Raw genomic sequence first — 12,500 nt, 5'->3', positions numbered from 1 at the left:
TCTGTTCTTTAAATCTCAGAATGATCACAACAGCTGTTCATGTTTACATTTATAACTTCTCTATTACTGGAGTATTATGGGATGTTTCACAGCTGTGCTGAAGTTTAGACCCTGACTCAGCAGGAGCGCTCACTCTGCTCTGACATTCAGAGATCAGGTGAGCAGTGTGTAGAGGGTTAGAGGAGCGCTCACTCTGCTCTGACATTCAGAGATCAGGTGAGCAGTGTGTAGAGGGTTAGAGGAGCGCTCACTCTGCTCTGACATTCAGAGATCAGGTGAGCAGTGTGTAGAGGGTTAGAGGAGCGCTCACTCTGCTCTAACATTCAGAGATCAGGTGAGCAGTGTGTAGAGGGTTAGAGGAGCGCTCACTCTGCTCTAACATTCAGAGATCAGGTGAGCAGTGTGTAGAGGGTTAGAGGAGCGCTCACTCTGCTCTAACATTCAGAGATCAGGTGAGCAGTGTGTAGAGGGTTAGAGGAGCGTTCAGGTGTGACGTGTTCCTACAGAACCAGTTTACATAGAAACGTTTCATCGCTGCTTTCAGCTTTAAACTTGTTGAGCGAGTTAATGAACTCATCATCATCTAAACTGGTTCTCATCACTGTTCATCTGAAAAGTCTTTAGTCTCCTTTTTACATCATCAGTTCTTCACTTTAGTCAAAGTTCAGTTTAAACGTGATGATTTAAAGCTTTTCTTTGTTCACAGTAAAATGAACATTTGGAGAATTAAAAACATCATTTTTCAGTTTTCTGCTCATTTAACAAACAAAAAGATAATCAGCAGATTCATTAATAAACATAAACAGTGATTAATCACCTCTGATGGTGCGTTCAGGTGCTGAAGGGAGAGTCTGACAACAGAGCTTCTGCACTCAACAGGTACTATTCATATTTTACTGCTTTATTATAATTTATTAATTTTGTGTGTTTTGATCTTTTATTGCTCATATTTTCCTTCATTATTTTACAGTTTTAACCTCATTACGTCTCTTTTAGAAGTTTTATTAAAATGTTTTTATGTGTTTTCATGTTGATATTATTATATTTACATGTTTAGTCCTTCATCAGTCTGTCACTTGTTTTGAATGAATTGTTTGAAACTAGTAGTGATGTCATAAACCCAGCAGCTACGTGTGTGTGTTAAACATAGTTAACATTTCTTCATATTGTGAGAACATTACAAACATGAGTCTCACTTTGCACTCTTCGTCCAGCAGGTCCAGGATGCCGAGCCGAGCCTCGATCAGGTCGATGCACGGCTGGTTATCATAGAAGTCGATCAGCGTCCAGGGAATCTGCTCCTTCATGTACTCCTCCTGCTCCAACTTAAACACATGCTGCACACACACACACACACACACACACACACACACACACACACACACACACACACACACACAATAATGAATTAATTTTAAGTCTTCCTGTGAAGTGTTTCCTGTATTTTAATGTTTACTTTCTTCTTCTTCTTCTCTGTTTTTAACGGTTTACTGCTGCAGGAACAGTGACCACACTCTGTGCACGCTGTTACACATGCACGCTGTTACATGTGCACGCTGGGACACGTGCACGCTGTTGCACAGTCAGCGTTTTTATCAGAAAGTGGTCCAATGATATCGTTCTCCTCTATCGTTATAGTTGGTGTGAACTGTTTTGTTTTTGATGTGACGTGTCTGACATAAAGTTAAAATAATGAATAAGTCGTAGATAAAGCTCTTCACTCGTCCTGCAGCAGGAAGCATGTGATCTCTTTAACCCTTCAGAATAAAAGCAGGAAGAAGCTCACAGAGTTGAACTGCTGCTGAAGCTTCTCGTTGGCGTAGTTGATGCAGAACTGCTCGAAGCTGTTGCTCTCGAACGTCTCAAACCTGCAACAGGAAACAACACCTCTGTTTTATTCTCTTTCAAATTAAAAGCTGCAGGACTGAGCGTGACCCCTGACCCCCGACCCCCGACCACGCTACCCGTAGATGTCCAGGACCCCGATGAAGGAGTGCTGCTTGGAGGACGTCTGCAGGGATTTGTTGATGTGCTCGACGATCCAGTCGAACATGTGAGCGTAGATGTGCTTGGCGAGCGCGTCGCGGGCGTTTTCCGCCTGCCGGCTCGACATGTTCTTCACGTACGTCTCAGACGCCGTCACCAACTTCCTGTGACACAACCAGTGCTGCATCTGCTGCTGCTCCACGCCAAGCAGCCGGCTGAACGCCTGCAGGTGCACGTCATCTCTCTGCAACACACACACTGCTGTTAGAGGAGGAAGAGGAGGAGGAGGAGGAAGAGGAGGAGCAGGAGGAAGAGCAGGAGGAGGAGGAGGAGCAGGAGGAGGAGGATGAGAAGGAGGAGGAGGAGAAGCAGGAAGAGGAGGAGCAGGAGGAGGAGGAGGAGCAGGAGGAGGAAGAGGAAGAGCAGGAGGAGGAGCAGGAGGAGCAGGAGGAAGAGGAGGAGGAGCAGGAGGAGGAGGAGGAAGAGGAGGAGCAGGAGGAAGAGCAGGAGGAGGAGGAGGAGGAGGAAGAGGAGGAGGAGGATGAGGAGGAAGAGGAGGAGCAGGAGGAGGAGGAGGAAGAGGAGGAAGAGCAGTAGGAGGAGGAGCAGGAGGAGGAGGAGCAGGAGGAAGAGGAGGAGCAGGAGGAAGAGGAGGAGGAGCAGTAGGAGGAGGAGCAGGAGGAGGAGGAGGAGGAGGCAGAGAAGGAGGAAGAAGAGGAGGAGGAGGAAGAGGAGGAAGAGCAGGAGGAGGGGGAGGAGGAAGAGGAGGAGAAGGAGGAAGAGGAAGAGGAGCAGGAGGAGGAAGAGGAGGATGAGCAGGAGGAGGAGGAAGAGGAGGAGGGGTAGGAGGAGGAGGAAGACAACGTACTGAGATGCGACAGGACTCTCCGTCTCTCTCGGAGCAGATCTGAATGTTTCCCAGATGAAGGATGGAGGCGATGATCTGAAATATGCTGCTCTGATTGTTCTCTTTAATCCCTGTAACACACACACACACACACACGCACACACGCACACACGCACACACGCACACACGCACACACGCACACACACACACACACACCCACACGCACACACAGAGTTCAGAGGTTAAACTCCACCCTAACATATGTAATATAATATAATATAATATAATATAATATAATATAATATAATATAATATAATATAATATAATATAATATAATATAATATAATATAATATAATATAATATAATATAATATAATGTGTTCTCACCCAGCAGTGTAAACGCTTCTCTGGTCTTCTGAAAGTCTTCGGCATCGTTTACTCCATCGATGAAGATGTTCTCACCCAGAGACGTGTAGGTGAAGTCTTCAGCGCTGGCTGCACACACACACACACACACACACACACACACACAGACACACACACACACACACACACACACACACACACACACACACACAGACACAGACACAGACACACACAGACACACACAGACACACACACACACACAGACACACACAGACACAGACACACACACACACACACACACACACACACACACACACACACACACACACACAGACACACACAGACACACATTCAGTATTTAAACAATTTCTACAGTTCAGTAAGTTTAAAGGACACGCATCAGTCTGTCTGCAGGTGAACTAACACCTGACAGTGTGACATCATCACCTGACACTGTGACATCATCACCTGACTGTGACATCATCACCTGACTGTGACATCATCACCTGTAGAAACCTTAAAAGCTTTTCACTCTTTTTTTGTGACTGAAACTCAAACAGACGTCAGCTCGTCTTTCAGAGCATCAGTGATGATGTTTGTCAATGAGCCAATAGCAGCAACGCAAAACTCATCTTTAGTACACACATTTGTTTTGAAACTAAAAGCTAGCATCACCATGGCAACGGCCAGAAGAAGTCAGTGTAGTTATGCTGAGCAGCAGCTGTGATTCACATTAAAGCAGCAGATAAAAACAGAAACTTGATGTTTACAGGATGTGAACATTTTAAAGCTCAACTGATCAAAATGAGCCATTGTGCTGTCCAACAATAAAATATGTATGAAAACAATCAGCTGTAGGATCAAAGGTGACAAAGGTGACGGAGGTGACGGAGGTGAGGGAGGTGACGGAGGTGACGGAGGTGACGGAGGTGAGACTCACTGAGGCTGAGCTCTTTGAACTCTGGTAAGGAGGCGGAGGCACACAGCTGGTAGAAGATGTGGTAATTCCTCTCATCTTCAGCCTGTCAATCAAACAGCAGATGACATCATCAATACTCTCATCACTGATCACTTTCTGTTTCTTTCATTGATCGATTATTGATCACAAATACATGAAGCTGTAATCTGAATAATTAACCCTTTACACTCTGACTCATAATTCATCTCTAATTCATCAACAATCACTGTTTTATAGAATATGATTAAAAATGATGCTTTTTATTTCCATATAAAAACAGTTGGTGATTGATTTCCTGTCGATGGACTGATTGATTATTGATGGACTGATTGATTATTGATCGGCGCTCACCTGGAACACGACGCGGGACTTCTCCAGCAGGTATGTGCGCATGTTGGCTCCGATGATGTGATAATGGCGGCTGAATCCGATCTGGATGTACTTCCCGAAGCGGCTGCTGTTGTCGTTCCGAGTCGTTTTAGCGTTTCCGATCGCCTGAAAACACGGAGACAGCGATCAATAACTTTACCGGGAAGCAGGTGGAGCAGCTGGGACAGGAAGTGGCGTCTGACCTCCATGATGGGGCTGGAGGCGAGGACCTTCTCCTCCACGTTGGTGTCGTTGGCCGAGCCGCCGACCGTAGCGAAGAAGCGCATCGCGTACTTAGCAGAAACCGTCTTTCCTGCTCCGGACTCTCCGCTCACGATGATGGACTGATTCCTCTCGTCCCTGCACAGTTCAGTCAGTCAGTCAGTCAGTCATTACATCATTACATCATTCATTACATCATTACATCATTACATCATCATTTATTACATCATTACATCATTTATTATCATAGTAGTACTGTAGTAGTACTGCTAGTACTGGTAGTAGTACTGGTAGTACTGGTAGTACTGGTAGTAGTACTGGTAGTACTGGTAGTAGTACTGGTAGTAGTACTGGTAGTACTGGTAGTAGTACTGGTAGTACTGGTAGTACTGGTAGTAGTACTGTAGTAGTACTGGTAGTACTGGTAGTAGTACTGGTAGTACTGGTAGTAGTACTGTAGTAGTACTGGTAGTACTGGTAGTAGTACTGGTAGTACTGGTAGTAGTACTGGTAGTACTGGTAGTACTGGTAGTAGTACTGGTAGTACTGACCTGGCCATCTGCTTGTAGGCTTCTTCAGCCACAGCGAATATATGAGGATCCATGTCTCCCATGTTCTGTCCGGTGTAGGCGTTGATCACCTCCTCACCGTAGATCTGCAGCTGCTCATAGGGATTAATGGCTACCAGCACGATGCCTGCAACATGACATCATCATTACATCATTACCTGAACCATGACATCATCATTACATCATTATTACATCATTACCTACAACATGACATCATCATTACATCATTACCAGCAACATGACATCATCATTACATCATTATTACATCATTACCTACAACATGACATCATCATTACATCATTACCAGCAACATGACATCATCATTACATCATTATTACATCATTACCTACAACATGACATCATCATTACATCATTACCTGCAACATGACATCATCATTACATAATTATTACATCATTACCTACAACATGACATCATCATGACATCACAGACGTAGTACTTGTCGCAGTACTGACTGCAGTATGTGTAGATGTTGGTAGTACTTGTTGCAGTATGTGTAGATGTTGGTAGTACTTGTTGCAGTATGTGTAGATGTTGGTAGTACTTGTTGCAGTATGTGTAGATGTTGGTAGTACTGACTGCAGTATGTGTAGATGTTGGTAGTACTGACTGCAGTATGTGTAGATGTTGGTAGTACTGACTGCAGTATGTGTAGATGTTGGTAGTACTTGTTGCAGTATGTGTAGATGTTGGTAGTACTGACTGCAGTATGTGTAGATGTTGGTAGTACTTGTTGCAGTATGTGTAGATGTTGGTAGTACTTGTTGCAGTATGTGTAGATGTTGGTAGTACTTGTTGCAGTATGTGTAGATGTTGGTAGTACTGACTGCAGTATGTGTAGATGTTGGTAGTACTGACTGCAGTATGTGTAGATGTTGGTAGTACTGACTGCAGTATGTGTAGATGTTGGTAGTACTGACCGCAGTATGTGTAGATGTTGTTGGACTCCAGGAAGCGGACCCTCAGGTTGTGCAGGACGGCCGGTTCGTGCAGGTAGCTCAGAGCGGTGAGGTCGTTCTCTCCCACCAGGATGTCGGGGTTACGCAGGAACGGCAGAGGGTTCGACTTCTGACCCACCGAGTACTCCAGAGGCTGCCACGCAATACACAACAATACAACATTACACAACTACACACAGCTACACACTGACCCGGTCAGCAGTTTGTGACATCACCATGAATGTTATTAATTATATATATAAGTATAAATCTGTGTCTCTATAAGCAGGTTCATTAGTTACAGGTTAGCAGGAGGCGGATCTTTACTTCCTGTTTCCAGCTGTTTGTAAAAACCAGAAGTATGATTGTTGTGGTGTTTATTGTTGCCATGACGACGATCATTTTAACAGTGACCCTCACAGAGCTGTGACATCATTAAACATCTTTAACTGATTCACTCTGACACTGCTGAGTTCATGTTTGATTCACATTTACAGCCAGATAAATATGATCTAACAGTGTGTGTGTGTGTGTGTGCGTGTGCGTGCGTGTGCGTGCGTGTGTGTGCGTGTGTGCGTGCGTGTGTGTGCGTGTGTGTGCGTGTGTGCATGTGTGTGTGCGTGTGTGTGTGTGACAGTAAATACCGTTTCATCCTCCAGTTTAAGGTGCAGCACAGACTCTCCCTCCTTGTAGTCTCTGGTGATCTCTGCAGACCTCCACACATCCTCCGGGTCGGGGATCCACACCCGGGTGAACTGAAACACACACACACACACACACACACACACACACACACACACACACACACACACACACACACACACACACACACACACACATTATATAATGTGTCTATAATGTGAATAAGAGGAGTAAACAGCGTCAGGCAGCAACAAGAAACATGAAACTCAACTGTTATTTTTGAAAAGGTAAGAAAATGATTTGTTCTTTCATTAATACGTTTATTCTTTCTCAGAATAAGATTTCCATATCCACACACACACACACACACACACACACCTATATTTACATTTAACAGCTATAAAAACACCCTACATACGTTTTACATATCATACTAACAGTAAAGCATCCTGAGACCATCATGTGTTGCTTCTCATCCAGGAGAGGAAGCTCACTCACCAGCCTTAAAACCCTAAAACCCTAAAACTGTAACCATGAATAAAGACTAGAATCAAAACATCTTTCTTCTCCCAACGCTGCAGTTTGATGATGAACATGAAGCTTTTCCTGCATGATGGAGCAGCATGTCACCAAGTCACCATGGCACCATGTCATTAGGCTAAAGTCATCATTAAGTGGCTCGGGGTCAATAAATGGACCAGAAAGTCCCCAGATGTTAATCCCATTGAGAAGCTTCGGTCAATCCTCAGAAAGCAGCTGGACAAACAAAAACCCAACATGTTGAACTGATAATGATGTGTTCATCAGTGAGGAGGAGCTGATATCCAGAGAGCCAGGCTGAACTACAGGAGGGTCAATATAAGGTCAATATTCACTCTCTGCATGAACTTGAAGCTTTTGAAACGTATGAAATGCTGATAATAGTTCTTCAGTAAACCATCAACACATCTGACTAAAACATCTAAAAACACAGAAGCAGCAAAACTTTGGACCACGACTGTACAGACTCTCCATTCTTCATCATCATCATCATCATCATCATCATCTTCTACAGACTAAAGAGCAGCCTTCACTAAACTGAGCTCTGAGGACAAACTACTGATGCATCATAAACCATCATGCAGCGCTATGAAGTATATATTATTTATTAGGGACCGAGCCGAAAGGCAATAAACGATACAAATACAATAGGGTCCTTGCATGGAGGCAAGGACCCTATTGTATTTGTATTGTTTATTATTATTATTCAACCGCCTCTTTGCGCCTTAATTTGACCCCCTAAACCTGCTCCAAAACTCACCAAATTCGGAACGCACATCAGGTCTGGCGAAAAATTTGATAAAATGGAAAAACAAACAACGTCGAACTCTCTAGCGCCACCTAGAAACAGTAAAACGGTCACTACGCCTGATAGGAATGTCGTAGAAAGATCAAACCAAAACTCAATTGTTTGTCTTATCAAGACCTACAAATCCTGCGCTGACACCCCTGACCTAAATTCAACAGGAAGTGCACAATTTGCTGTTACATGTGGGATCTTCGACGATTTTTCAGGCTTTTGAAATATATATATATATATATATATTATTCCTGCATTCTTTCAGTTACAGACTCCGTTCAAACGTCAAAATGTAGCCACAAGTCTCATCTATAGATGTGTGTAATTTGGTCTGGCTATGTTTTATACTTTTTGATCTGCGGACACACATGTGCACCCTGTTCCTCTCCCATTCAATCTGCACTCTGCCTGCTGTCTGTGCATGCTCTGTTCTCATGCTCTGCAGTCGTTAACTACCATGGCAACGACTGTGTGTGTGTGTGTATGCAGCTGGCTCGGCCAGGTCTTAGTGTGCCACCCAGTGGAGAAAACTTGTCATGATAGTTCAAGTTTATTGACTGTATTATTATGATTTTAGATATCTGTGCAGTCTGTCAACTATTTCACTGACATTGCTGTCAAAGTCTAGATCAAACACTAATTACATGAGCATGAACTACAAACATATCTACAGGTTTCACTGGAAATAAGTTCCTCTCCTGTTTGACTCATCAAAGTGGCAGTTCATTTCAGTTGCTCAGTCTAAATGTCTACACAGACAGAGACAGAGTGTGTGTGTTTGTGTGTGTGTGTGTGTGTGTGTGTGTGTGTGTGTGTAACGTGTATCTACTTATTGCAGTGTCCAATAAATGCCTGGGTCTGAATGCGTCTAAATGCACCCGACGGAAACCTTTCCGCTTCGCCGCGGCCCGACGTGCGCAAGGGGCCGAGGTCCCGCCCAACACTGCTAGCAGCTTTAATTTATATCTACTATGTGTCAAAAACCTGCTGTGTACCTTTAAATGAGTGATATACAAAGGTACTGTGTGTGTGTGTGTGTGTGTGTGTGTGTGTGTGTGTGTGTGTGTGTCTGTGTGTGTGTGTGTGCGTGTGCGTGTGCGTGTGTGTGTGTGTGTGTGTGTGTGTGTGTGTGTGTGTGTTCTACTCTAACTACAGCCAATCACATGTGCTGTAGATTACATCACTGTTCATTTCTGGGTCACTTTGGTCACCATGGCAACATGTTTTTTTGTTTACAACTTGAACAACAAAACGTTTGGAGTTCATCGCGCTCCGATTCACACCTCTGACCTTCGCCATGGTAACCGCAGCAGAGGCTCATGGGTACTGTAGTTCTCTCACAGACAGACAGGAAGTGTAAAATACTGATGGTCACATGATCAGAGAGTCCTGAGCGTCACTGTGGACGGTTTATTGATCGATCAATGACATCATCGAGGTTTAATCATCAATTCATGAAACAGTCAAACAGCTGAGAGAAAAACATCCTGATGCAAATATACTGAAGATTTGAATAGAAACACACACACACACACACACACACAGACATACACACAGACACACACACACACACATATATATACTATATATATACACACTAACACACACATACACAGACACACACACACACACACACACACACACATATATATACTATATATATACACACTAACACACACACATACACAGACACACACTAACACACACACATACACAGACACACACACACACACACACAAATACACACACACACACACACACACACACACACATACAGAGACGAGACACACACACACACACACACACACACACATATATATACTATATATATACACACTAACACACACACACACACACACACACACATACACAGACACACACACAAATACACATATACACACACACACACACACACACAAATACACATATACACACACACACACATACATATACAGACACACATACAGAGACGAGACACACACACACACACACACACACACACACACACACACACACACACACACAGTTTTGGGGTCTTGCAGAGCTGGATTATCCTAAAACACCAGAGAGTCCCACTGTGGGGGTTAGAGTGGGACGGGGGGTCATTCAGTGTGTGTGTGTGTGTGTGTGTGTGTGTGTGTGTGTGTGTGTGTGTGTGTGTGTGTGTGTGTGTCTCGTCTCTGTGTGTGTGTGTGTGTATGTGTGTGTGTGTGTGTGTGTCTCGTCTCTGTGTGTGTGTGTGTGTGTGTGTGTGTGTGTGTGTGTGTGTGTGTGTGTGTCTCTGTCTGTTAATATTCAAATACTTCACATTCATGTTGCTCTGCAGCCAATCAGAGCGGCTCTGTGCTGAGTATCTGGGACACTGAGAAACCGTCCAATCACAGAGCAGCATGTCGTCTGCATGTATATAAAAGGTCAGTGAGTTTAATTAGTGATCATGTGGTTTATTTAAATTTAAAGGGTTAAAATGTGAAAATAAACGTATGAATAACTTCACACATTCTTTATTTGTGGACCCAGCATCAAATTTCTGCTTTAAATCCATTTAGAGAGAATATATTAGAGGATTATGGCAAAAATGTCTAAGTGGTGTAACCATAAAAACTTTGTACCAAATAATTCAACTTGCTTAAAAACAGTAAATAGTCAATAAAACACCATATCAACTAGTTTGGCATGATCTTACATTATAACTTTTATATTAAATAAAGGTAATGGAATACAATTGTTCTAAATATTACATTTACTCTGGTTACCATGGAGATATATATAACTATAATATAATATAATGTACTGTAATGTAAAGCCGGACCATGAGCAGACAGACTGTGATGGGGGAGGGGGATTAGTTTACGGTCAATTAATCCGAGAACAAAGCAGAGAACAAAGTGTGTGTGTGTGTGTGTGAGGGAGGGGGGGGGGGGGGGGTAATCAGGACGGGTGGAAACCAGAATAACAGCAGAGCAGGTTTGCAGGAACATTAAATATTAAACTCATTAAAACATAAACAAAGTGTTCAGTGTGTAAATGTTCTCATCAATCAATCACTGGTTATAACTGGTTTCAGATCATCAATAAACTCACTGATCAATCAATTAACAGATGAACTGATAATGAAAAATAATCATTAGTTCTGATTAATCTTCTAATATTCTGATTTTTAAAACGTGTTCAGAAAAATGATTTAATCTGTTTTCTTTAAACATCTCAGACTGTTCATCTGTTAAGTTATAAAATAATATATATAATATAATATAATATATATAATATATAATATATATAATATATATAATATATATAATATAATATAATATAATATATATAATATAATATATATAATATAATATATAATATATATATAATATAATATATATATAATATAATATATATAATATAATATATAATATATAATATATAATATATAATATATACAATATATATAATATAATATAATACATATAATATAATATATATAATATAATATATAATATATATATAATATAATATATATATATATATAATATAATATATATAATATATAATATATAATATATAATATATACAATATATATAATATAATATAATACATATAATATAATATATATAATATAATATATATAATATAATATAATATAATATAATGTAATGTATAGGTTAATATGGGATGGTTTAACCACGCCCCCCCAGGTGTCAGGTGACGCTGAGGCTCCGCCCCTCCATGTGCAGCACAATGACATCATCGCCTGAGGCAAATGGTGTGTGGACAGGAAGTCATGACTCTGCCTGTCGAGGAACTTTGATCAGACAGGAAACAGCTGAGCTGCTGTCAGCTGATTATTGATTATTGATTATTGATTACTGATTATCAGATTGATCATAAAGATTCTGAATCTGATCATTTAAACTTTACTGACAATTAAAAATTAAAAAAAAAAAATTTATTCTGTGTTTGCTGTTTTTTAATAAATCTTTACAATCATCAGCTGTAACTGATCAGTTCACCTGTAAATATTCTGATAATCAATCGATCAGTTTAATCAAACATTTGAAGCTCAACACAATTTAAACTGATGATTATTTTATCAATTAATCCATTTGTTTCTATTAATGTGAGAAAATATCATGTTTCACAGCTCTCACACACACAGACACACACAGACACACACAGACACACACAGACACACACAGACACACACAGACACACACACACACACAGACACACACAGAAACACACAGACACACAC

General features: G+C 41.5%; 1 protein-coding gene across 1 annotated transcript in view; it reads right to left on the bottom strand.

Moving 5' to 3' along the window:
* myo5b (myosin VB) overlaps positions 1-12,500 on the bottom strand; it is a 42,695-nt gene that overhangs the window by 25,735 nt on the left and 4,460 nt on the right. The window contains exons 2-12 of the mRNA XM_062434366.1: positions 6,920-7,030; positions 6,258-6,429; positions 5,301-5,445; positions 4,731-4,887; positions 4,510-4,653; positions 4,141-4,222; positions 3,222-3,329; positions 2,855-2,964; positions 1,965-2,230; positions 1,787-1,868; positions 1,197-1,337 (exon numbers count right to left, since the gene is read on the bottom strand). Coding sequence (XP_062290350.1) covers positions 1,197-1,337; positions 1,787-1,868; positions 1,965-2,230; positions 2,855-2,964; positions 3,222-3,329; positions 4,141-4,222; positions 4,510-4,653; positions 4,731-4,887; positions 5,301-5,445; positions 6,258-6,429; positions 6,920-7,030 — 1,518 coding nt within the window. The remainder of the gene's footprint in view (positions 1-1,196; positions 1,338-1,786; positions 1,869-1,964; positions 2,231-2,854; positions 2,965-3,221; positions 3,330-4,140; positions 4,223-4,509; positions 4,654-4,730; positions 4,888-5,300; positions 5,446-6,257; positions 6,430-6,919; positions 7,031-12,500) is intronic.

This window comes from Scomber scombrus, chromosome 15 (genome assembly GCF_963691925.1).
Source record: "Scomber scombrus chromosome 15, fScoSco1.1, whole genome shotgun sequence".
In the NCBI taxonomy this organism is placed as follows: Eukaryota; Metazoa; Chordata; class Actinopteri; order Scombriformes; family Scombridae; genus Scomber; species Scomber scombrus.
The sequence above is the reverse complement of the archived record's forward strand: the minus strand, read 5'-3'. Positions and strand labels throughout refer to the sequence as shown.